General features: G+C 34.5%; 1 protein-coding gene across 6 annotated transcripts; it reads right to left on the bottom strand.

The window, feature by feature from the left end:
• Window positions 1-1,348: 1,348 nt before the first annotated feature.
• Window positions 1,349-26,709, bottom strand: LOC128177046 (synaptotagmin-14-like). Of its 6 annotated transcripts, XM_052843563.1 has the most exons (12): window positions 26,589-26,683; window positions 26,468-26,507; window positions 23,426-23,440; window positions 17,253-17,414; window positions 10,442-10,597; window positions 8,745-9,040; window positions 8,028-8,310; window positions 7,678-7,835; window positions 7,079-7,268; window positions 6,713-6,751; window positions 5,195-5,407; window positions 1,349-1,831 (listed from the first exon to the last, which is right to left on the bottom strand). In XM_052843563.1, the coding sequence occupies exons 2-12, from the start codon at window positions 26,481-26,483 to the stop codon at window positions 1,731-1,733; spliced, it is 1,629 nt and encodes a 542-aa protein (XP_052699523.1). In that variant the 5' UTR covers window positions 26,484-26,507; window positions 26,589-26,683; the 3' UTR covers window positions 1,349-1,730. The 6 variants fall into 6 exon arrangements, with proteins under 6 accessions (XP_052699523.1, XP_052699525.1, XP_052699524.1 ...); XM_052843565.1 differs by lacking the exon at window positions 23,426-23,440 and having other exon boundaries at window positions 26,589-26,709; XM_052843564.1 differs by lacking the exon at window positions 26,468-26,507 and having other exon boundaries at window positions 26,589-26,701.
• Window positions 26,710-27,617: the final 908 nt, after the last annotated feature.

Raw genomic sequence — 27,617 nt, forward strand, 5'->3', positions numbered from 1 at the left:
CGTATCTACCCATATGATTGGCTTTAAGAGTTCAGAAACAATGCTCATTCAAACCAGGTGGAAAGTATTTGATTGTCATAAATTATTTCGCTATTACAATGCGTTTGTGATGTGCAAAGGGAGATAAATCTGGTTATAATTTTTATTGTGTCTCTAATATAATGTGACATGAGATTTTGACACTAATGGAAACAGCCATCTCACTTGGATTAATAGATGTTATATAATATCTTTATCAATCAACCTATCAACAAAATATACACTCCAGCTATCAAGCTCAGTTTTGTAAGAACAAAAAAAATCAACAAATATCATAGAACACGACCAAGAGTTTTAACAGTAGATTACACGGAGGAATGTATACATAAATTCATCTTAAAACAAAATAAGTGTATAAAAGTAAACAATACTTATTATGCAGGACAAAAAACTTAGGGAAATAGAGTATCTAAAACAAATATAAAAGTTACCCATCATATACAGGTGCAAAAATGCACCAACATTTCTCTTAAGAAGATATCCCAAAACTTTAACAAGAAAACAATTCTCTTTGTGCAAGTTTTCAAGCAATAACTACTCAAACAGCTCCTATAAAAATATCATGGAATGCATAACAAAAAAAGTAACAAAATCACACAAGAATTATGTAAATAGTACTAAGGGACACTCTATATCCTAAATCTGGCTGGATTTCATTTTGTATACCAATCTTAAAATATGCATATCAGTGTAGAAGTCACAGAGTAATGGTACTAATAACCTTGTATAATACATTAACAACCTTAAGGTAACAATCACAGTTCTAAAACAGGGAAATAGTCAAGATTCACTCAATTTGGGAGGAAATCTAAACATGTACATATAAATTTACATGTATTAAGTACATGCATTAAGTATAAAATGTTCAGAAGTAAAGAGCTGGAAAACAAGGTTACACTGTAGTATATCTGTGAATTTGAATTGTGCCTTTTTTTATCACTATACATAGGCGTTGGAACCGGGGGGGGGGGGGGGGCTTACCCCCCCCCCCCCCCCCCCACTTTTTTTTTTTTACAAAGTTAGACCTAACCATTAGGCATATAGCATGATAGAGGGTTCAGCCCCCCCACTTTTTCTCGCAGGAAAGATTATTGTTCCAAAATTTACCTTGAAAAATTGAGAAGTTGGATTCAGAGGCATACTAGCCCCCCCCCCCCTCCCCGGATTAGAAATTTCATGATTTGGGGAAAAAAATTACTAGCCCCCCCCCCCCCCCCCCCCCCCCCCCCCGGATTAAGAATTCCATGATTTTGGGAATTAGTTTTTTCCTCAATATATCTGAGGATTAGTCTACCCCCCCCCCCCCCCCCACTTTCAATTTGCTTCCGACGCCAGTGCTATACATGCTAATACTGATAACTTTAATTTCCAAACAAGAATCACATAATCACATTATTAAAGATGTAGTTATCTGCAGCAAATAGAATACCTGTTTAAAGGTGTTTGAACACAATCATTATTTTTTTGAGATTCCAATGTATAAATCAACATCATGAAAAAGGGCATTTCCAATGAGTAACGAAGATATTTTCAACAAAACACTTGATATTTTAAGTACAAAGGGAAGAAAGCATCGTGCCTCTGGATGAACACAAAGTCAGAAGTAAGGGTAAAAGGAGAGTTTTGTTCCAATTCACTGCTCTTTTGAAAGTTGTTTTATCCACCATCTTTAACACTGTGTAGCCAGAAAGCTAGGACTCCAGTAGTATATGCCAGCGACAAACTTGATCCCCCTTGGACTCCCTCATGTCTGTCCAGTGGGACTGCTCCTCCTCTCCACTGCTGTTTAACCCTACAAATCATCATCATCATCATCATCATCATCAAAGGATTGATTCCCTGATTTTTTCTTCAAAAAGTGTTTCATTATGTTCAGGCACGTAGCATCAGGGGGGGCCAGGGGGCTCGCAGCAACAATTTTTAGTTCACCTGAGCTGAAAGCTCAAGTGAGCTATTCTGATCACTTTTTGTCCGTCGTCCGTCCGTCCGTCCGTCTGTCCGTCCGTCTGTCCGTCCGTCTGTCTGTCCGTCTGTAAACTTTTTACATTTTGAACTTCTTCTCTAAAACCGCTTATCCAATTTCAACCAAATTTGGCACAAAGCATCCTTATGGGAGGGCGAATATAAATTGCAGAAATAAAAGTCAGATCTGTATTCAAAGCGGAGAAAACCTTGAAACTGTAAAAAAAGGGGGGATGCATTTTAAAAAATCTTCTTCTCAAGAACTACTGATTCCAATTCAACGTTGTTTAGCATAAATTATCCTTATGGGAAGGAAAATATAAATTGCAAAAATTAAGGTCTAATTATGTTTCAAATCTGAGTTATTACGAAAATAATAATAAAGGAAAGGCGTGTTTCAATCAGTTTAATAGCTTCGGATTCGGCATTCGGTAAAATGGGTAGACAAGACTTGGCCTGGGCAAAACAAAAGATTGGCAGTTATTAATCTGCCAATCTCATTAAAATTTCAGGATATTTGATGGACCAGTATATTTGTATTTGCTGTAAATATTGCTGCAAAATAATGCGTATTTGGAATTGACGATTGCCGATCTGCCCCGGCTTTTATTTTGCCACGGCCCAGGTTTGCGTACCCATTTTACCAAGACTCGTATTCCATACATCTAAAACGAGGTTCTTTGTTTAAAGCAGCCATGACATTATATACGAAAAAGGGTCGATCTGACTATGATGAATTTGCTTGTTGTGCAACAGTTCGCGAATGAAGGGAGAGTTTTGAAACATGCAAAATGTATTTGTGCCGATTTTGTGAAGTAAATTGAGGCTAAATATTTCAATGCGTTGACAGTTTTCACACATGAAGTTGGTGTTAGCTTGTTCTGATTTTCGTTTCGTTTTCATTATTTATGCTTTGTAACCTAGGAACTATCGTCTGTATTTCGTGATTTTTACGTATCAAATCAAACAGAGACTTCGGTAAATCAAACAGTTAACTGTTTACCTGCGCAAATTAAGCAAAATCTGATGTATCAAAAAAGTACTGAAATACAATTCATTCTATCGGTAATTCGGCATTATATTTTGCGTAATGGTATATTAATGCAATAGGTTTTATTGAGATGCTCGGCATTTTCTCGAGTTTATTCAGTTTAAATAGAGTTTGATATCGCTGTCGGAAATATGTAGGTATATACATGTACATGTATATATATGATTCATTTCGAAAAAATAAATTGTGTTCTTTATTTGTTATAGTGCATGTTTCTTGTGTTTTATATAATTGTTTACAATTTCTATTTACTAACCATATTTGAGTGTTAAGCTTCGAATTATAAGCAAGATACAGAGATTTGCTCACAATTCTATGTTTGTACACAGATCTTAAAAACTAAAGATTAAAAAACTAAAAAAAATTTCAATATTTATTAAGAAAATTTTCAAAGTCTCTTCTTCCAGAAACCAACTTTAACAACTTATTGCATTGTAAACTTAACCTTTTTTAGCTCACCTGAGCCAAAGTCTTCTCAAAAACTATTAGGCCAGGAAAGCTCAAATTTGAGTAGAAGCATCCTCAGATAGTGTAGATTCAAGTTTGTTCAAATCATGGTTCCCGGGGGTAGGGTGGGGCCACAATAGGGGGATCATGTTTTACATAAGAATATATAGAGAAAATCTTTAAAAATCTTCTCAAAAACTATTGGGCCAGAAAAGTTCAAATTGAAATGAAAGCATCCTCAGGTAGTGTAGATTCAAGTTTGTTCAAATCATGATCCCCGGGGGTAGGGTGGGGCCACAATTGGGAGATCAAGTTTTACATAGGAATATATTGAGAAAATCTTTTAAAATTCTTCTTCTCAAAAATATTTGGCCAATAAATCTCAAATTGGCATGTAACCATCCTTAGGAAGTGTAGATTCAAGTTTGTTCAAATCATGGTCCCTGGGGGTAGGGCGGGGTCACAATGGGGGATGAATTTTTATAGATAGAGAAACTCTTTAAAAGTCTTCTTCTCAAAATTATTAGGCCAGGAAAGCCCAAATTTGAGTGGAAGCATCCCCAGATCGTATAGATTCAAGTTTGTTTAAATAATAGTCCAGGGGTAGGGTGAGGCCACAATGGGGGATGAATTTTTACTTAGGAATATATAGAGAAAATCTTTAAAAATCTTCTTTTTAAAGAATTTTTGGCCAGAAAGGGTTTAAACTTGTGTAGAGGCATCCTCGGGTAGTTTAAATTCAAGTTTGCAAAATCACTGTCCCTAGTGGTAGGGCGGGACCGTGATGGCGGTTTGAATTTTTACATAGGAATATGAAGAGAAAATCTTTAAAACTATTCTGGGAAAGTGTTCGGTTCAAAACTCAGTACTTAGTGTGAAAGCAAAGGTTATGCAGATTTAAGTCTGATGAAACCATGATTCCCTAGAGAAAAATGGGGCCATGAAATGGGGGGAGGGGGGGGGGGTATATAGGAATAGAGACAAATCTTCTTACAGGTACATCAACAAAAGGGGCTTGGTATAAAAATTGGCAGATTTTCAATTTTTTTTAGCAAGATCTACTGTACTCAGTTGTCAAGATATTTTGATACTGTAATGCTAATTTGATCAGAATTAAGGCAATTGTTGCTCAGGTGAGCGATGTGGCCCCTGGGCCTCTTGTTAAAAAATTTACATATAGAAAATTGAATTACCATGGAGTTGCCCCCCCCCCCACTTTTTTGGGAGTATGTAAAAAATTGATATGATAATAAGGAAATGAGGATTGAAATTGAAGTTATATACTACGCCAGCGGATTAGGATTTTGACGATTTCTGAAAAGTTTAAATTTCCCTTTTTTTTTTTTATTTTTTTTTTTTTTGGCTTGTCAAGATTTTTTGGATGAGTCTGGCCCCCCCCACTTTCAAAAACGATGCTACGTGCCTGATGTTAATATGCAGTAGCATGTATATGCAATACAGTAAAACACGATTATAACAAATTGCCAGGGACAGGCGATTTTACTTAATTATAAACATAATTTGTTATATCTGTTTAAGTTTAAAACATGTAAAAAAGTCTCAGAGAATGAAAATGACTTCGATGTAAGCGTCAATTTGTTATAAGCATGTTTGCTATAACCATGTTTTACTTCATAAACTTTTTAGTACATATCCATATTGGATGATTACGCATATTATAAGAAAAACCCTTACCTAGGGCAAACCATCCAATCATGTCCTTTTTCTTCATGCTCCGCTTGTTGTAGACGGACACCATTAGAGTGACCTCTGCCAACTGGAACAGCGCCACCTGGAACATGAATGCTTCCTTAAACAATGGATTTGGCTGACCGCGCCGAATGGATGTCTTGCTCCGGGCCACTTCCTGTCCAGTCGGAGACATTAGGGTCAATTTGACATAGGTATCTGAAATAAGTGCAACAAATACGAAATTATGATTTATAATTGTTCTCAAATCATCGAACACTGACTTCATTAATGCAATGACTAGCGTCTCATTTAACTGCCATCATCTTAAATAGTGAAACAAAATGGTAAGACTGCAGATCTATATAATGCGTAAGAGATGCCTCAGTAAGAAACAGATATATCAATCATTCATACATATACCAGTATAGGTATTCAAATAAGGATCTCTGAAAGTGTCCTAGTTGTTTTACCCATCTGTTTACTGTTTATCTGTCAGTAAAACACGTTCACATGATGTTCAATAGAAATACATGTACTGCAGTTTCTTGCCAAATGTTAAGGATTCTTTGACATTAGTTTTACTGTAAGTTATGATTACACAAGAGATCAAAGATGTGAAGATTCTGATTTATGGTATAACTAAAAATAACATATACCCATTACATCTACAGGTATCTAATCTGTACGCAAACCATAGATAAGAGCCATTAGAGCGTTTTGTGGTTTCCGCAGTAGAGAGAAATCTTTGAGGAGTCTTAAAACCATGTTTCCTCCTTACAAATGAAATGTAATGGTGTGTCTGTAGGCTGTAAGGAGTGCATGGAAAATGCAATTTCAGAGTAGAAAGGCAGACAATTATCGCAAATTAAATTTGGTCAATCAAAGGAAGGTGGAGTTCTTAACCTTCCTCTGCCTTCAAAGTAACAATTTTGTCACTCTACAAATTGCTACAACTCAAGCTTTTTATTCAGGGTCCCCTGCAGACTGTGCAATATTTTTTATCATTGATGTTGTAGATTAATTTTTAATTCAAGGTTACTAAAAGTCAGGAAAAGATTACATGTATACCCGACAATTATCTTTCAAACTCAACACCCTTAAAATACCTAGCATTCTGTCCTGTTTTCTTATCAAAATAGTTATCTCTCTTTTGTATAGATTGATTTCAATATCCATTAAAAGTTGTCCTTCATGCATTGAGGATGTTTGCATAATCAATACATAAAAAGGTGCCATTTTGACATAGCTCAAGAGATTTTTGGTTGGGATAAAATAATCAATGGGAGCACTCTATGAGCTGAGATCTGCTTTCTTATTGTGTGTGCCTACAGAAAAGTTAATCAGTTGGTGCTTGATGGTCGGTAAGTACCCTGGCCCTGTAAAGGAAGCCTCTACTCATGCACCGTGTCTACCCTCCTAAAGACTACTGCAGTGAGATGTACACTCCAACACTACTCCTATCCCCAACATGCATTTGGCCCAACAAGCTACATGTATTTTTAATGACAAAAACCTAAGCACCTAGCTTTTTAGTGCTCTGACTTGTCAGCTTCTGCAATACTGAAAATAACATCTCAATTTTATCTCTTCTTTCACTTTTATTACATTATTTCATTCAGTAAAATGTGAACAAAATAACTATTTGAACAAAATAACTAATAGCTTCCTTGCACCATTCAAATGTTGCTGAATTATTTGTAAAATATTTGTCCTTAGTATATAAAATTCTGTATAGAAAACTGGAAGCTATATAAAGTGTAGTTTGGTGCTAATGATACCAAAACACACAAAAAATCGATGGAATGTTGCTAAATTTACATGCAATTATTTGTTCTTCCTAAAAAAAACAACATAGGTTTCACATACTAACACAACCTACTGTCTTACCTGGTGGTCTGGTCATAGCCATGTTCTTGAAGTTACTTCCCTTGATGACCTCCACCTGGAGTCGCCCAGTCGTTCCGTTGTAGGACAGACCCAGCAGAAGTTCCGGCATTCCACCATGCTGCATGGACTGGGTGGAGGAAGCACTGTCACTGCGAGACAAACTGGCCACGTCAAAACGTGAGTCTCCCGCCTAAAAATATCAATGTTCATACAGTAACAACTGGCCACATCAAAGCGCAAGTCTCTTGCCTAAAAATATCAATGTTCTTACATTTATAACTGGCCAAGTCAAAGCGCGAGTCTCCCACCTAAAAATATCAGTGTTCATGCACAACTGGCCATGTCAAAATGATCGAACTGGCCACATCAAAATGTTTGAAAAATTTGGAGCACATGGTATATATTAAAGATGTGCATATCATAAAATTAAAACTGTTTATTTATTTCAAAAATTTAGATATATGTTGCCATATATCAATTAAAACAAAATTTGAGGCTCTTGCTCCTATTTATTATCAACTATTCCATGACAATGTTGTGAAAAACATTTCATGAAAATTCATCATACTGTTTTATTTAAATGTAGATAAAGATCTTACACTCAGGTTACTTCTAGGCTCCAGGATAATCCAGTGTGTGGAGGTGACATCTAGATTCAGTGACGCAAACCCAATGATTGTCTCCCCTATCATGCGCTCACGACGCATCCTCTCCATGCCATACAAACGAATTCTCATCCCCATGTCATGGGCCTCCTCTGTACAGATGAACCAAACTCACATTGGTAGTTTCATTATCTTTGATAATTCTCTTAATATCCAAAATATATATACATATATATAAAAAAAACAACAAAACTTGAATTTCCATTTTTTCAATATTCATAAAAATCAATACCGGTAACTTTGACAAAAAATTAAATGGAGATTAATAAGAAGCAATTCCATACCTTGTGGAATTTTGTTGAAGACAAAGTTTTCATTGAACACTGGGTTTTCCCCTGTCTTGATCTTTGTCTTATATCTCTGTTTCTTGGTTGGGAGCAGGAGTATTCTGACCTGGGTACTGCTGGCCCCGCCCCTCTCTTTACTGGGGATGTCCTGGGCTTGATGAATCGTGATGGCCATCTTCCCTTTGGCAGGGTTGTACTTAAACGTCATCTCCAGACTGCCACATTTTGATATCAAAGATGGCTCCTCTCTGTCCATGTCACTGACGTCAAACAGGTGCTCCTAGAAAATAAAAGTAAGGGCACATTATACAACAATGACTGGTGCTTTATTACATCACTTTTCCACCTCTACCTTATATATCTCAATACAAGTACAAATATATTACTAGTACCTGCAGCGAAAAAAAGCAATGGAAAATGAAATTCAAAGTAGAAAGTATATTAAAAGGCAATAACATCGCAGAAAATTACTTATTTAGTTTCTATAAATTATTAAACTGAATAATATGACTGTAAGGAAAACCTATGTAATTATTTATAAATTTGCCCAGAGATGTTAAGCCATTTTCAGGTACCGTAATTATAGGAAAATTAGCAAATTTGTTTGCTTTATATTTCCATACGAAAATTCCAAATACATGTGTACTGAGTATAAAATTTCCAGCTGTATCACTTTTCTATTGCTTGTGGTCAGAGTTTTATTATGCTTCTTACATCATCCTCATCCTCGGCCCCGGGTAGCATGCTCTCGCTGCGGACTGAGGACATCCCCTCCTCTTGAGTTGACATCCTGTCCTCCTGGTCGTAAGCCTTGTTTTCATACACCAGGTGTTGCTGTGACCCTGTGGTAGAAGTCGTGAGGGACTCTTGTGACCCCTCCCCGTGTTTGACCACTGGCCGTACTCTTTCCGGGCTCACTGTACCCCCATCCTCCTCTCCACTGGATAATGCTGCTGGACTTTCCGATTTCTTCTGTTTAATCAATGAAGCCTGACTCTCAAATGTTGAACCTGGTTATAGATATTTTAAAGAATTATTTTGTAATTGTTTGATGAATAATTATATTATATCTGAATGAATGAAAATAACTACGGTATACATGTATGATCTCAAAAAGTCCTTTTGATTTCCCGATACATAACTTGTCCATGGAGAAATCAACCGAGTCTTTGACATGCAAAGGGAGAAAACTCTTTGTAATCTGATTAACAGGCTTTCCCAGCCAAAGAAAGATAATTCATTCTTATTGGCTCTGAATACACAACTAGGCATTGGAAATCAGAAAATAATCACTGGTGTGATCAAAGTGAGAATTCTCCCTTGTAGAGTTAAATGGGGTTAATAATTCCCTTTATATCACAGTTTGCTTCCTGGGTCAACAAGTTAATCTGATGATGTAATTGAAGCTGTCAGAACATAGCTTTACAGCCCACTCCCTGAAGCACTTTATAGATCGAAAAAGCAAGCTCCCATCCATTTGAAATCCTTCAAATTTTCTATAATTGCTTTATAAATCTCTTTTAATGGCTTTGTATGGACAGGTTATTATCTGTTATAAATGAAGCTTAGCATGTGCAAAAGATCCAAGCTCAATACAAAGTGTTAAAACTTTTTGAAATAATGAGTGGAGAATAATGGCTCTTCACAAATTTCAGTGAACTCATAAATTCATCCGTCATACAACACATGATTCTTTCTGTAATATTCCATGGACAATAAAGAAAAAATAGTTGTATTTGCTTCATAATACTAGTATGCTTAAATTTATACAACCTTATGTATCAAACAATGTGTTTGAGGTGATTCCAAAAAAAAAAAGGAAGGCCAGCTCCCCATCTCACCAATAAACAGTTACACTAGATCACACATGTCAGCAAAAAAAATTCCATCAGAAAAAGTGAATAAATAACCTTAAGTTTCTATACTTTCAGGTCTAATCTTCTGGTCAAGTACATCAATCATGCAAGAAAATTTCCTAATTATATTGTTAATGAGATTTTATTGAATCCTGAATTTACCGATATTAAATACTACTTTGATACTACATGAATTATTTCTGAATATCATCAAGTCTTTGGCAATGGTCAAAATGACCACAAATTATTGATTTTTCCAAATAGCTGATCGAGAGATTGACTGGGATTGCCAATTCGACACACCTACTCTTCTTCTTTGCACCAGTGCTGTGAGATTGTCACACTGTCACAAATAGCGGTGATTTTATCATTTACTGCGATTATATATGCTTACTTCTCTTCCTTGCCCCTGTGCTGTGAATTGCTAGTCAGTGAGTTATTGACTGTGATCATGCCACCTCTTTTTTTTTTGCCCTAGTATTGTGAGTTAGCTGAGATTTATTCTTTGCACCAATGCTACGAGATAGCTGAGATACTGACTGAGATCAAACTTACTTTTCTTCTTTGCGCTGGTGCTGTAAGATTTACTGATGCTCTGTCGGGTGTCAGAGCGCTGTATGCTGCCTCTTTGTTTAAGCGTACTCTGGTAGCGCTTCAGAACCTCATCGTCGCTATCACTTGAAGAGCTGTCATCATACGCATAGGCATCCCCTGTATAATTAAACAAACTGCCATCAAACACATAGGCAACCAATGTATAAATATACATATTAACATAATATGCATCGACCAATATACAAATTGTCATCGTACGCATAGGCAACCAATATACAAATTGTCATCATACCCATACCAGTAGGCATCCCCTGTAAACATATCAGTGCAATCATGGACAAAGCCAAGGTAAACTACTTAAGGCTTTTACAGTGTGAACATGTAAACCATCATTACAGTTATTACATGTACTTGTTTATGTGAATTTGATACTTCTTGGACTTGTCTTTTTCTTTTCATATAATGTCATGTATAACACATTATAAAAACAATGAATTACAAGTAAATATATTAGTTTCATATCCCTAAATCATGATACTGAGTTCTAATGCTATGTTTGGACTAGCAACCCTCACATCACACACTCACAATTTCAATCAGTTTCAAGTTATTTGTTTCTTTTATTCAAAACATCCTCAATATGAATCATTCATTAGTAATCAATGGTACGAGGTATGTATTTGGTAAGTTACCATTACTTTCGCCATTATCTTGGAAGAAATTGGTGTGAACTGGAACATAATTCATCAATACGTGAAACCCAGAGCAATGGAAAGAAAAATACCAGCAAGATATTAGCATTCCAATATTGATAGCTCTCTGAAATGTTTAATTATTCAGGATACTGACAGGGGCACCTTACATCTCAGACAGATTGTGACAGAAAAACACAACGAAGGAATTAATGTGTACAGACAATATAGTTACAGTCTTTCATTGAAGGCTTCAGGTCTTCCCTTGATGGTCTAATAGAATTAATATTGGAACATGTAGCAATTACCTGGTAATTGCTTCTAGTATTAGAAAGTGGTAGGCTTCTCAAGTACCCAAGAAATGTCAAATTTTATTAATTTTTATACCTGTACAAGAATGTCATCATAAATGAATGAATATCGGCGAGATTTGCAAGCTACCTCTTGTAATTTCAAATTGATCTATAACATACTTGTATTTGTGCAACAATACGATTTGCAATATTTGTGACTCCTTGCAAGATGCATTTTGATGAAATTCATAGGTATGAAGCATAACTGATGAAATACATCTTAAATTCTTAGAGCTAAAGATTAAGAAGAGAACCATTATGGGTAACATTGCTTACCGAGGCCAAAACAATCCAAAAACATGGCACACTGTAAATCATTCATCTGATTCACTTCAGAAAATGTGCAAGGTCAAATGATTCATTTTCAGTTATTTAGTTCATTGCAATTGAAAATCCTTTGATAAATCTTCCTTTTTATTCAGTTTCACTTGATCTCTGTTTACAATGACCATATCCATGAGGGTCACAATAACACCTTCAGGTTAGGCACAACCTTTATGCCAAGGATATGAGAACAAGATATCTCTTCTTTTCTAATGCATGGACAGACACAGCATTGTGATGGACAGAAAGATTAATAGACATACAGGGATATATATACCAATTGATATGGTGAAGACCCCATATTTCCACCCTTTTCTAAACCTTTGCATTTGCTGTCATAATCTTAATTAAATCAATTTGAAAATTATCAAGTCCTTAAAGTTGAAAAGAAAATTTGTTAAGTGAAGAAAAATTATCCAATCATAATAAAAAAACATCAGGTGCAAAATTTTATATGGTGAATAACTATATAATTATAAATTTTCAGATGATGTTATGCACTTTTTCTAGGAGCATGTCTCAACAAAATCATATCATGGATGTAGCTGCAGGTCTGTAGCTCCTGGTCTGGAAAAATTCGGATGGACAACCTGGGAGCTACAGTGCCTCCCATAGTAAAAATCTGCAATTTACGGCGCTCAAAAATGCGCTAGGCCCTATTTTTGGACCTATTAACCTTTTTTTCACACAAACTCGATAAAAACAATTAGTTCTATTAAATTATTCAGGCAATTTACTAGTGATATTGACACTTTACTTGCCCCACACTTTCTCTTAAACATGATAACTGACCTCGGAAGACGAAGTATATTAATTCACGTTGAGATCAAGAGTTGCCATTTTTAAATGTAAACAAACTGCACCACTTCAATTTACAGGGCTGGTGATAGTGTTTAAAAGTCTATCAGAGGCAAGTGAAGTGATGATATCTGTAGTAAAATGTCCGAGGATTTTTTTTTAATCAAATATTTGTACAGAATTTGTTCATAAATGAGATTTATCAGTCCAAATCTAGCGCATTTTTTTGTGCACCGTAAATTGCAGATTTTTACAATGGGAGGCACTGTAGCTCTCAGGTCGTCCATCCGAATTTTTTCAGACTGGGAGCTACAGACCTGCAGCTTATCATGGATGTTAAATGTCTATAGACATTTAACATTCTAATACTCTTTATATCCTGTTATTTTTCTGATGTCTATATTTTGTGATTGATGGAACATTTCTTGAATGTGAAAAACCCCACATAGAATGCCATTTTTTGTAAAAGATTGCAAAGAATTTTTGTAATATTTATCATACACACAAAACAACAACCCATACACAGTATACAGTACTGGTTTATCTACCCCCCCCCCCCCACCTCTTCCCATCTATTTGTGGGAAGCCCAAATAAAGCTACAAAAACTGAAGGCTAATCTAATAGATGTCAAGCAACTGCATCAGTATCTATCAACAAATAGTACACACATGATATTTCCCTCAAGGCCATCTCAGTTACTTTGCTAGGATCGTGAAGGCCAATGCATTAATCCCAGAACAGAGTATTGGAGAAATTTGCATTAAAGCAACCTACTTACCATAGATTCTGAAAACTGATAACATACTAGAGACTAGCTAATTAGGTCACCGATTAGACTGTGAGCTACAAAGCCCTCAGCATATATCTATATGTCAGAATCCAAAGATTCCTTTTTCATTCCTGCATGCATCAATACTACGGTACAAACAATTTCTTTTACTATAAGCAACTAGGACTTGATAATAACGAAAACACATGAACAACCTTACTTTCTTTGCTCTTTTCAGAGGGACAAGACCCATTGGTCAATTTCCTATTTCCACCAGTATCCTCTTTGGAATCCATTGCGACCTTGGTGCCATTGGTGCTCCCATAGTTTTCTGATCCCTGTTTTGTCCCTGACAGGGAGTCACTACAAGACTGGGACTTCTGGACACAACAACAAAACAGCGAGGATTTCCCCTGCCTAGCTCCACCCCTAACGTCTAATCCGTCTAACTTCTTACGGAACATCCTCTACCCAGTCCACAGTAGAAGAGGTATTCCAATTTTCTTTCATCAGATTAGATGTACATGTTTGATGCAGCTAGTGCATTCTACAAATTACTTGCAATGAAAGCCTTGGCAAAGGAAGAAGCTGTTGAGAGTCTGTCATATAATGCACTGCAGTCCTGTCAGACACCACACAAATCAGGGCCTCCAGAGAGAAAGCAGTCATATGCAAAGATCCAATAAGGCAGCTTATTTATGTCTTCCATAGAAAACCATAGCTAGCTTGGTCTTGGTGCTGATAAGCAGATTCAACATTTCTCCTGTTTACAGAGTCGGACTTAATCCAAGGGAGCATTAATGGTGTTCTGCATCACTAAAGTGAAAGTTAAAAGTGAGACGTGGGGGCAGGAATTGAACTTAATGACAGAATCACCTCAACTGGAACCTTCTCCATGAGAGGTATTGTAAATAGAAAGCTAAAGACTAATTGCGTTAGAGTAGAACTTCACATATTGTTCTCGGTTTAAGTTCCCCATACACACAGTATAAGTACTTGTAGTCATCTTAATTCCCTTGTCTGGAATCAAAGCCATTAAAAAATAAGATTTCACATCAATCCAATCCACACAAAGTTTGTTACATGAATCAAAACAAAAATACAGACACTGGTAACATCACATGACACACCGTTTACTTGATCCGGTTTCTCATAGTTTTCTACGCCGACACAGAAAGTAATATACTGTAACAGTTAGAATTAACAATCACTCTTTGTCATAAAACCATTGACTGATTGAATTAACAAAATCACCCAGGTTTAAACCTCCATCATAGAAAAATATTACCTTTAAATATCCTCTACACAAACAGCCATAACGATTAGTGAACCATGCATGTAAATATATAAAAAACGTTCCATTCTTCTCACTAAGGAATCAAAATAAAATACATCAGAGTCCATGCTTTAGGTCTCAGTCATATTTCACAAAGAGCATATTTTATCCATCTGTATTGGTCTCATATTCCACCTGTAACTGTAATATTTTAACACGTCAGACTCTGTATATAATCTCACAGATATTTATCAAATATAAAACTACTGTTTTCTAGTTAACACTGGAATAAAGTCCCTGCCTCTGGCCCTGCAAGCTTTTAAGTTCACTGACACATCGTGTCAGAAGTCAACTGTTTCTCTTTCCTTTGCTGAACACAAAAATCCTTGGATTCCCTTGATACCTGTAATAGCCGCATCAATGTAGAGAAAATTCTGGTTAATGATCAAGCAGACCTTCACTCTCCCATTTTCTCTGATGAGATAATTCAATGGTTACACTCACCAAAAGACAATTCAGTCACTGATCAATAGTCTGTAGTATATCAAACTACAGTCCTTGTACACTGTGATACAGATAACGTATACATCCACAACACTACCCAAATTATATATAGCTACTACGACAGTAGTCATCAAGCAGGGGTCTGAAATTGTAGCCCAATCCCAAATTACTGAGAACTTAAGATGCTTTGTCATCTTAATTAATTACCGTGTACCATGATAGATTCTGTTCACTCACAATAGGGATATAAAATATTCATTACAAGTTATATTCGAAGTAATGCAGGGGTGTCAAAAATCCAATCTTTGTGAAATAACCAGTCATTTTACAAATATCGTCTGAGGAAATCAGCTTATAAAAATCAATAAATCTCAATTTTAGAGATTAATTATCATGATTATTTTTCATTTTTTGCTTTATATGTCAGAAGTGCATTCCCCATGAAAAACCATAAATAATGATCACATTTTACAAGAATCAACTGAAGCAAAAAGCTTATATTGATCAATAGATCGATCTCAATTCAAGAGATTAATTATCATAATTATACTTTTAGTTGCTATGGCTGTCAGAAATCCATTCTTTGTGAAATGCTGTAAATAATATAATAACTACATTTTAAAAAATATCAACTGAAGCAATAAGCAATTCAACAATAGATCTCATTTTTAGAGGTATTCTATCTTCTTGCCAATTAAGATTCTTCAATAAGCCACGTACAAGTTAAAAATCAATGTACCGGTACATGTACATGCTACACATGCATAATAATCCTTATTGCATTCAACATTTTTATATGCTTTAGTTTTAAACTAGCTTAATTCTCCTGAATTTCAAGGAATGCATCATTCTTAAGGCAATAGCTGTTGATGGTTTATAAAGATGAGAGAGTGGTGGTACTTTAAATACCCCAATGAGAGCTGTAAAGACCAAACTGGGAACACTACCACTTAGTCCTGGTCTGTAGCTCTCTCTCAAGCACTCCCAAGGCACCCATATACCGACTAAAAACAACATCAAAATCAACTAAAAAGATGGAGAGGCAATTCCAAAGTAAAACAAACAATAAACTCACTGCCAGCTATTACCACTAGTAAATTTTTTTTGGTGTACTATCTAATTTTGACAAATGTGTTCAGGAGTGCTTCAGACCCGAAAATAATTCTTCATTTGGATTATCGAAAAAGGAAGAAAAGTCCGTTTAGAATGTAAGTTGAGAAGCGGAGCCAATATGATAAGACACAACTTCACCTGTTTAGTAAATTCCTGTCGGACTCACTATAGGACTAGATACTGGTTACTAAGTTGTTATTTTTATATACCAGAATATTTCTAAATAAAACATAAACCTCATTATTCAAGTTTAATCCTTTGTTGTTAAAACTTAATCCCCTCACTTCTGTAGGGCAAAACTTAATACATATACTGTGGTTTCATTAATATTCAAGGGTATCAATTTTCGTGGATATAGTAAAAATCACAGTTTCAAGGATACGTAAATTCGTGGCCAATGACCCTATCAATACAAAATGTTAATAGAAATTTCACTTCAATGAACATTTAATTTCGTGGAGCAACTTAACAACGAAATCCACGAAAATTGGTATTCAACGAATATTGATGAAATCACAGTATATACAAACCTCTCTTATAACAAAAGTGCACAGGAGGTATTAGGACAATATTAATTGTGTATCAGTAAGTGGGCATTTCTTTCCCCTAAATGCTCTTTTCAGGTGTCAAATATTCAATTTGGATAAATTTTCCTACAATGAAATACCAGCACCGGAGCTTTATCTCATTATTTGGCATTACACTCGGAACTTGGTTGGTCACATGATCAAATCCTACGAAGCCCAAAGGGCTTCTATGAAGATATGATCATGTACCAACCAAGTTCACATCCCAGTGATCTTTTTAACATTACTGTTTAATACTTATTCAGTATTGAATATCCGTCCCATTTGCCTGGATCATTTATCACATTCTCCTCAATGCTCTACTCCAAAGTCTGTCTATTACTTTCATTACATACTGGGTCAATTTCTATGTAGATCTGTACCTCACCATGCCTGTACAAGTATATCAACTTACCGAGTTCATTCTTCTTTTTGCCTTTTGTTGGGTTATTTTCAAGGCAGGGGAATCCCCCACAGGCGGAGAAGCACAGGAGCTTGTTCAGGTAACAGAAGAATATGATGAGGATGACCAGGAAAAGGATCACAGCTCCCAGGAAGGCGAGGGCCTCCGTCGGCACTGTAAATATAACCAATAGGGTCAATCACGTAAATCAATCAAGACAAACAATAATACCTAGGGCCTCCGTAGGCACTGTAAAGTTTATAACCAATAGAATCAATTGATCAATCAAGTCAATCAATAAAAGGCCAGGGCCTCTGGCAAAAAAAGAAGTGTATTAAATTGGTAAAAGTTCATGGTCTTTGTCAACACTGAAAAAAAAAATCTCATACCTTTATTTAGAGTTCAGGTTTTGTCAATAATGCAAAACACAATAAAAAATCAAAGTTACTCAAATACAATCCGGGCTCTCTATAAGCAATAAACAGGGTATATTATTACAGGCCTGGGCCTTTGTCCTAATTGCAGATTACAATAACAGTCAATCAATTTCAGACCATGTCTGCCATAAAGTGTAAATATACATACAGAGTTTTAGCACATACAAAAATTGTCACCTTTCCTTTTATATTTCACAAACAGAAGCAGGTTGATCATCTTTTGAACTGGATTAACAGCTACTTCATTAATACTGCAGATTCCTTATTTAATGCGAGGAATTAATATTTGCATCAATTGCGAGAAGCAACTCTCGCAGATTTAAAAATCTTGCTTTTATTTTTCATTTTTTTCATGTTTTCAACATGTAAAATTATAACAATCAAAGTACTGAAGTACTGACGGGAGTTGATTTTATCGATTGTTATTTATTTTAAAATCAACGATGTTATTTTGCATGGCAAGTAAATTTCTATAAGTATTTGAATTACGCACATTTTTATAATATGAATCCTACAGGAATTTCATGAAAATCCAATATCAATCATGTTGTGTAATACTCAAAGAATTATTCCATCAAACTACTTATTAGTAATCGAAATAGTTATAAGAAATTGTATGGATCCGAGCAAAATTGAACTCTACTCTCGTTTAACCAGACTCTCAGCTGTATCCGTTAATCTCCGACAAGCAAAAGAGACTCTATGCTTGTCGGAGATTTACGGAGACAGCCAAGCGTCTGGTTGAACAAGACTATATTGAACTCTGGCGTAGGAATACATAAAATGTACGACTTCAAAAAATATCTTAATTGTTCGTACCATTAAAATCTGACTATTTACAAGGTATCTATAAATGAGTTTCCTTGAAGAAATATTATGCTTAAGAACTCATTACATCAAATTTATTGATTAGAACTAAATGTTGTCAGCGGTGTTGATTTGTGCTTAGGTCCAAACACTGTTTCACTTTCAGTTTGCCTGAGTATCTGCATAGGAGAGTAAAAATCAACTCCCAAAAAATGGTGCTTGCAATTTTATATTCTTGTGATATAATGCAAAACAGTGGAATTGCAAAACTAAGTACTCACGTAAAAACATAGGTAATCACAGATTACAAAGCTCACCGAGACGAGACATCACCCTTATGAGACTTCACCTTTATGAGACCACCTTTATCATATTAAATAAAAATCATACTTTATGATCTTGGATATTCATAGATTCTGTTTTGACACAATATCATATATCATCTGTTAAAAAATTGTATGATAATCATATGTTCATATGTTAATCAATACAATAATATAAAATTAAATATTGCATCCTATCATATTTACAACATATATCATATAATTCAATAACATACCATAATATGATGAGATATGATATTGTAACGTATGATATGACATTGTATTGTGTTATATGTTATTGTATTTGATCACATAATACAATATCATAATATATAAAACAATATAGTATTATATAACAATATCATATTACATAATACATCATAACATTGAAACATATGATATCATATTGTATAATATAGTATGATATTGTATGATACTGTATCATTTTTTATACATAATATGATATTGTATCATATGATCATACATAATATCATATATCATATTATACAAAATCGTATGATACAGTATTATTTAATATTACAGTATCATATTATACAATGTCATGTGATATAATTCTATATTACAGAAACTAATATCATATTCTACAATATCGTATGATACAATATTATAGAATATACAACATTGTATCATAGGATACAATATTATATTTTTGTAATATCTTATGTAATAGTATCATGTGATAAAATAATAAATTAATAATACAATATAATATTATACAATATTGTATCATAATATACATAACAATATCATGATACAATATCATAACATAAAATATCAAAATAATTGATACAATATCATATTGTATCATTTAACTTTTTATAATATTACATATGATATTATATTGTATCATATTAAACAATATTGTTTCATCCCATACAATACTATATCATAGGAATCATGTTCTATCATTTATCAAAAAACACATCTATCTATCGAGCAAGTTTGAGTGAGCTAGGAGATTTCTTGAGCATCCTTGATAATTGAGATCAGGCTCTGCATCTGAAGCAACCTCTGCGTTTCATTTATAATATAGTTAAATCAACTATGCAAGCTATCATCTATAAAACATGTGACCTGTTCCCAAAAAACTAAACCTCATCCAGCATCCGAAACCTATGGCTCAGATTCAGCATTCAAGCCTGTCAGGTGCATCAGTATACATAAGACGCATCTCCATGCAAGTTTGGTGAAGTTCAGACCAGTAATAACTAAGATATCATCATCAGAGGGCACTAGCAATCAAAACCTTAACATGCTCCAGCATCCTTTTGCTCAGATTCAACATCCATGCCTGTCAAGTGCATCTGTATCATAGTTAAGACACACCATCCATTCAAGTTTGGTGAAGTTAGGACCTGTAATAACTAAGATAAATTTTTAAGCATTCTTGATAATGGAGATCAAGCTCTGCATCTGAAGCTTCCTCTGTGATTCATTCATATTACAGTTTAATCAAGTATGCAAGTTTGAAATAGAACTATTATCTATTAAACATGTGACCTGTTCCAAAAATATTACAGTTTAATCAAGTATGCAAGTTTGAAATAGAACTATTATCTATTAAACATGTGACCTGTTCCAAAAATATTAACCATATCCAGCATCTGAAACCTATGGCTCAGACTCAGCATTCAAGCCTGTCAGGTGCATCAGTATCATAAGACGCACCATCCATACAAGTTTGGTGAAGTTAGGACAAGTAATAACTAAGATATTATCATCAGAGGGCTAGATATTGCTATCAAAGGGCACCTGCAACAAAAACTTTAACCTGCCCCAAAAACCTTAACCTCCTCCAGCATCCGAAACCTATAGCTCAGATTCAGCACTCAAGCATGTCTGGTGCATCAGTATCATAAGACACACCATCCATGCAAGTTTGGTGAAGTATGGACCTGCAGTAACTTAGATATTGCTATCAAAGGGCACCTGCAACAAAAACTTTAACCTGGTCCAACAACTTTAACCTCCTCCAGCATCTGAAATTTAGGACTCAGATTCAGCATCTAAGTCTTTCAAGTCCTTAAGTAGATCCAGATGCATCATCCATGCAAGTTTGGTGAAGATAGGACAAGTAATAGCTTAGATACAGGACCTGCAACAAAAACTTTAACCAGGTCCGGACGCCGATGCCGACGGTATCTCCCCCTGACTTCGTGTCGGTGAGCTAAAAAGGAATTTACAAGAGGCATTTGTTGTGCCCCGATTATAGATTACTGGTATGTATTCTGTTTTCCCAAAACATACAACTGAACACTGTTACAGTAACTTCCATGAGATAAACATTAATAACAATAATAAATCATTGCACTTTAAGTGATTATCATCTGAAGTATGGTTGTATTTTTCGACAAATATCCTTTATCCAACAATTCCAGAAATAAGTATCTAAGGATTTAAACTATTTGTAAAATAATAAAAATTGCCCACCAGTGAATGATGTTTCCACCGAATCAGTAACACTAATCAACATGGTACTTATTACAACTGTACAAGGATTCAGTTATTTATAATACAAATCTTATAGCTCTGAAGAGCAATGCCATCTTCCAACTTAATAATACATGGCGATCGACTTGACAAAATACAATCTGTTCAATGCTTTTATGAGGTTTGTAAATACATCATGACAGATATGAATAGATGTGATAGAAAAATTGAAAAGTCCTCCATAATACCACTGCAGTCTGACAAGGCTCAGGACAAGATACACAGCTGTCGGCGGAGGTACAAAGGGTCGCTGCAGGAGTTATTGATCTTGGGGGCGCATGCAGAGGGTGATATATTGCGTCTCCTTTTGATGCAGTGATTATTCTATAACTTCCACATCACGTGTGACAATACAATCATTATTGTTTAAAAAGATTCACAATCAATTACAAGTGACAAATTATGTGGATTTAAATGAACTGATTTGAAAGACAAAAGTTGAGATAAAAAATATCTATTTTACATGCTTTTGTTTTTTTTTTTTAAGTAAAATATTCATATCTGTCATGTGCGGATCAAAGGAACAGGGGTCCTTACCCCACCCCACCCCTGGAACATTTAAAAATCTTAAAATATTAACATAGTAAAAATATGCCTTTAACTAAAAGCACCATAAATATATTTATCCTGCATTAATAAACTTCACTTAACATTTATTTTAACTGCAACAAGAAGGGGGGTGTTTATACATTTATAAGTCTACATAAACCAAATAAGAGGCCCAGGGGCCACATCACTTACCTGCAGAGAAATAATAACTCAATCAAATTAGCTTTATGGAATCAAAAACAAAATGTCATGATGATTTTTTTGAGTAGATCTTGTCTTTTTTTCAAAATTTTTGCACTTATTCTTATGTTAATCAAACATTGGGATTCTTTTGTTTTTTCAGTTTTTGAGAAGATTTTTAGACATTTCTCTCCATTTATTCCTATGACTACACTATGACATTAATCCCTCCCCCTCCATTGTGGCATTGTCCTACCCCTGGGAATCATGATTAAAACAAAAAAGAATCTACACCACCTGATGATGCTGCCACACACGTTTCAGCCTTTCTGGCTGAGTGATTTAAGAAAAAAGATTTTTTTTTTAAAATACCAAATAATTTTCAGTATTTCTAAATTATCTCACGTATCTTATCTAACAAACTTGAATCCCCTTAAACTATTGATGCTTTGTGTTAAGTTTGGTTAAAATTAGCCTAGTGGTTCTGGGAAAGATGAAAATGTGAAAAGTTTACATCAGCAACAACAATGACAATGACCAAATTTTGATCAGAAAAGCTCACTTGAGCCTCTGGGTCTGGTGACCTAAAACTGTTCACATATAATCACTGTATCTATAGGTTATCACAACATGCAACAAATCAAATGAATGCTAAAATTTCAACTACATTTTGGTTCCATTTTACTTCAGAAATTCAGTAAAAATAGTAGGTCTGGAGCAAAATCAATTAAAAACCGTTTTTACAAGACCTTGGACTTTGGGCAATATGTGACAAAATACGATTTGATGAAAGTGGGGTCTATTCATGGTTAACTGTCCAGTCATTGGCTAATAGATATGAATACATTGAACACAACGACACTTGTCAGACTTCATCCAAGCCTACATATTTCAATTCAAACAAAGATAATTTTACTCAATAGAGCATTCTTGTTAAAAAATTTCCAATTCTGACAATCTATGAAGATTCATGAGCTTCTCTTAGTGAATTAAAAGAAAGGAGGTCAATATTTGACAGCTTGTTTTGATGACCAAACTATATTGTAACCTCCCACTGAACGTCCAAGCTCTTGTTAAAATGGCTCTGTATACCAGTACTTAGCTCTCATGCTTGTAAAAATAAACCTCACAAGTACTGTACTATAAATTAAAATACTCTGGGCAAAAAAAACAACAATGATATACAAGGTATATATTTATGTAACGAATGATTGACTCTTTTCCACTCAACAAAAAAAGATCTCTTACCTTATTATTCTAATGAACTTGCAGGGAATCAAGCAAAGCAAACTGCACTACAGTACTTATATAATACATACATGTACAAATAACAGATCTTATATGGTTCAAAACACACTATATCTATATAGATACATACCCCAGTTGGCAAACACTAACAGTATTAAAGAAACGATGTGAACAGAATTAAACATTTATAAAAACCATTAAAGAAGTACTTGTATTAATCTTAATTAATATTTCAATGTAAATTAAATGTTAATTTATCTGGAACTTTGAAATAACTTAGATTTCATAACATTTCTACATATCATAAACACTTGCCATGCATGTGTCTCTTGTGCAATATAAAAGGTAAATATATAAAATACATAGTTACTGTCTTGAAATATAAGCTATGTTTGGGTGAGAGTAAGAAAACTTGACAGAGGGCAAGGCTTGCCCTCTTCAAATTTTCAACTTGAGCTTAAATATGGCTTATACAGTATTTCAATTTAAGACAGTTATGATGTATCTTGTTTATCCTGCAACATGATATCACATTTTATGCATCAAACAAGCTATTTTCAACAAATTTTGCTGCATCACTGCAGTTGAAACCATGATGCCATGGCAAAAACAAATACCGGTAAGCAAGAAAGATGACATCACAATAAATTTGAATGTCATATAAATGCACATGGCTATATTGGCACATTGACAAAATAGCTTAGGTTTATTGGGTTACGGTACCTTTATTCAGTCAATGCAAGGGGTAGTTGCAAGATAAACTAATGCTGGTTATGTATTTTTCTGCAATGTCACCTCCCTCATATTCCGCACGAATCACCAAAGAAAGCATTTAATTGTTTACATAATGACTAAAGGAAGCATAATGGCTCTACAATCTACAGTCAAACCAAACATCCCACACCATTAACCAATGCCTGATTAGTGCAGTGTATCGAGGACAAAAAGAGAAAATAAAGCAGGTGATGGTCAATAAAATATGCTGTAAACTTCAGTTAAACTGAGCTTTACTTATTCTACAACGATTGATATATGAGTTCTACAACTTCAACTTATATTAATATCTCTTATTTGCATGAATATAAGCGTAAGGGAGTTACTGACGTGGGAGGAAGCCAGAGTGCCTACAGAAAACCCATGTGTCTAAGTGGGCGACCTGTCATACCCTTTCAGACACAACCACTGCCAATCATGGAGAGTAAACTTGGGTCACATCGCTGAGAAGCGAGTGCATTGTCCACTGCGCTACTTTGGACAACCCTGTGAAGTTATCATTATCAATTTATTCTATTAAACTGAGTTACAGTATATTAATTTGATAAATTGTATGCAACTTTTCCAATGAAAGTAACAATTAATGCCTCTATCTGTCTATTGAATTTCACAGCATAAAGCCCATTTAATTGCTCTATGAATATTTGATATTCATTTCCCCCTGTGAAGTTATTACTATCACTATCTATTTATCATTTAAACTGCATTATCAGATGGATTTCCTGAATCCTAAAATGCACCACTGTTCCAATTAAGCTAACATCCAACTCAAAAGCAATGGTAAGAGACAAACTACTATGATTTCAACAATAGTTGTTGAATACCATTACCAATTTTGGTGGATTTTGTTGTTAAGTTGATCCACAAAAGTTAATGTTCATATTGAAGTGCAATTTCTACTAACATTTTGAATTGATAGGAACACTTGCCATGAAATTACGTATCCTTGAAACTGTGATTTTCATTGAACCCAACAAAGTTGATACCATACCCACCCAAGATTATTAATGAAACTACAGTACATGGAGCTCTTCAGCCTTTCAAGTTGAGAGCAACAATCTGCTGCATACCCATAATATGAACTTTTCATCTAACCATGGTTATATGAACCATTTGGGTCAGAACAATATTAAGGGTCCTTATGTCATTTATTTAACACTCCCTAAAAAGCACATTTCATTTTTTCCTTCTTGACTTTTAAGCCCACTTCTGCAAGTATGAAACTTTCACCATTGGTCATAAGACCAAAGACATTGGTAGAAGGTTGACCATCACCAATGACTTTGTCCTTTCACCAAATCCCTTTTATCAATTTTTGTATGTCAGAGAGTTAATAAAATGATTACTATCAAATGTAGCAATAAGTGTCTAATAGCTAATAGCTAAACAATCACAGCTAAACATAACTTCTAAAAAAGGTCTTAAAATCCTTAAATTCTAATAACCATTATACATGAACTTAAATGTAATTTTATAGTTGAATCTGATATTTTGTGAGCATTTGATAAACAAGAAATGTTTTAGAGACATAAATGAACCCTGATGTAGCAAAATTTAAATGAGTCAACTTGAATAATGGACAAGCAACAGGTTCTTCAAAATCACATTCAAAATGATATTTCTGTGTGATATACTACAATAGTACTAGCTAGATTATTTCTACTAGTGTGAAAAGTACAAAAAGCATCTACAGACTCTGCAGACAGTAAATATGTGCTAGTTAGTTGTTAATAAAACCACACTCCATAAATCAATAGAACAAGTGAAATAGCTTTTAGTATGGTGCATATAATAATGAGTTTTAACATATGTCAGGTCTGTCCCAAATTAATTGATTTCTCTAAATATCAAGTAATTAGTACATGTACATTATAGACAATCAAACTTGTATACTATAGACATATAATCAGCAACCAAGTTTTAGTCTGGAAAAGGATTATTATTGCCCTTTAACAGAATAATTACAAATTGAATGAATAATCTGATTTTGCAAAGTATTGACCCATGGAAGACTATTATGTGATGTACAAGTATGCAGAATTTGTCTCTCTGAGCATTAATACAATGTACATGTAAATAAATGTTATATAAACATAAAGAAAGAGGGCAAAAACATTATCCATCAGATGGCATAACCAATTAAGTTCTTAACACGATAATTAATGTGTGTAGATTAAAATAAGTGTATTAGCCTATGTGTTACACATTTATAACATTTTGAAATTTATTTTCAAGACATATAAATTATTATTCAGTAGCCACTCGCCACTGCATATATAGGCGTGGGTGACAGGAGCCTGACAGATGATAAGAATCTCTTTGATTAGTATCTATTTGTGTGCTGCGTTATCTAAATAATCTACGTTAATCTGATTATGTATTGATTTTAGTATGTCACCTTGCATTTCGACCATTTTCTTCGTTTAATGAATCTAGTACTGCAAAAAAATACACAAAGTTTTAGCACAACTGAAGGAATAAAATATAAATAACACGCTCAAATACTAAAAGAAACTTACGAAAGCTCATAGTCTGCAACCGAGCTGAATAGGAAAGGGGACCCCCGACGTCGTATCCATTTATAAACAATATGTTAATTTCCTGGGTGCGTTCGAGACACCAGTAGTCAATTCGTACCCAAGCGAACTCGTATCCTAGAGAATTTGTACCCAACAATGCATTGTGAAGAAGAAGAAGAAGAAGAAGAAGAAGAAGAAGAAGAAGAGGAGGAAGAAGAAGAAATTATAATGATATCATTACATGTCTTAAAGTTTTTTCATCCACAAAAACTTCATCAAAATTCAGTAATAAAACGTTATACTTTGTCCCAAGTTTTTGCTTCCTCCACTTTTCGCTTGATATTTCGATAATAATAAATACCTTTGTGCTCAAACTACGTTCATCCACTAATATGAAAAATGTACAGATTTTCTTTTTTCAAACGCCCCCTCTACCCCTTCGGGTTTCAATACACATCCCAAAATAGAAAGTCTACGGGGATTTAGCATTGCACCAGCCATTAATATGTCTGGATGATAACGTTGGAAAATTGCGCGAGGTGTCCTGAGTACTTCCGAATGGAGAAAAGGTGTAAACATTTCCCATTATGAATCTCCGTAAGAAATTTGTTTTCGATCCTGTAAACTTTTATGAGTGAAAAGGGATAATTTGTTAATGAGGATATCTTGGATATTTTCCATTTCATCGCTTTCAACTGTACTTCTTTCAAAGGTATGTGCATTTTTATAAAAATCGTAAAAAATTGATGGAAGCAATAACTTGGGACAGAATTATAAATACTTATAATATTCTACTGCGACTGAATAAATATTTTTTGATACTTTTTTTTATACATATACTAACCAAATCCAGGGACGTATGTACTAAAAACTACGTGTTTGTCAAATCTTCAAGATACAAGATATCAATCATTTAATTTCATTTTTAAATGATCAAATGTTTTTCATTAAGTGTGCGATGGTGTTCGAATGTACAACTCTTTACAACTTAACAACTTCCACATTTTAGTTAAAACTTAGTAGTTATTT

This window comes from Crassostrea angulata, chromosome 3 (genome assembly GCF_025612915.1).
Source record: "Crassostrea angulata isolate pt1a10 chromosome 3, ASM2561291v2, whole genome shotgun sequence".
Classification (NCBI taxonomy): domain Eukaryota; kingdom Metazoa; phylum Mollusca; class Bivalvia; order Ostreida; family Ostreidae; genus Magallana; species Magallana angulata.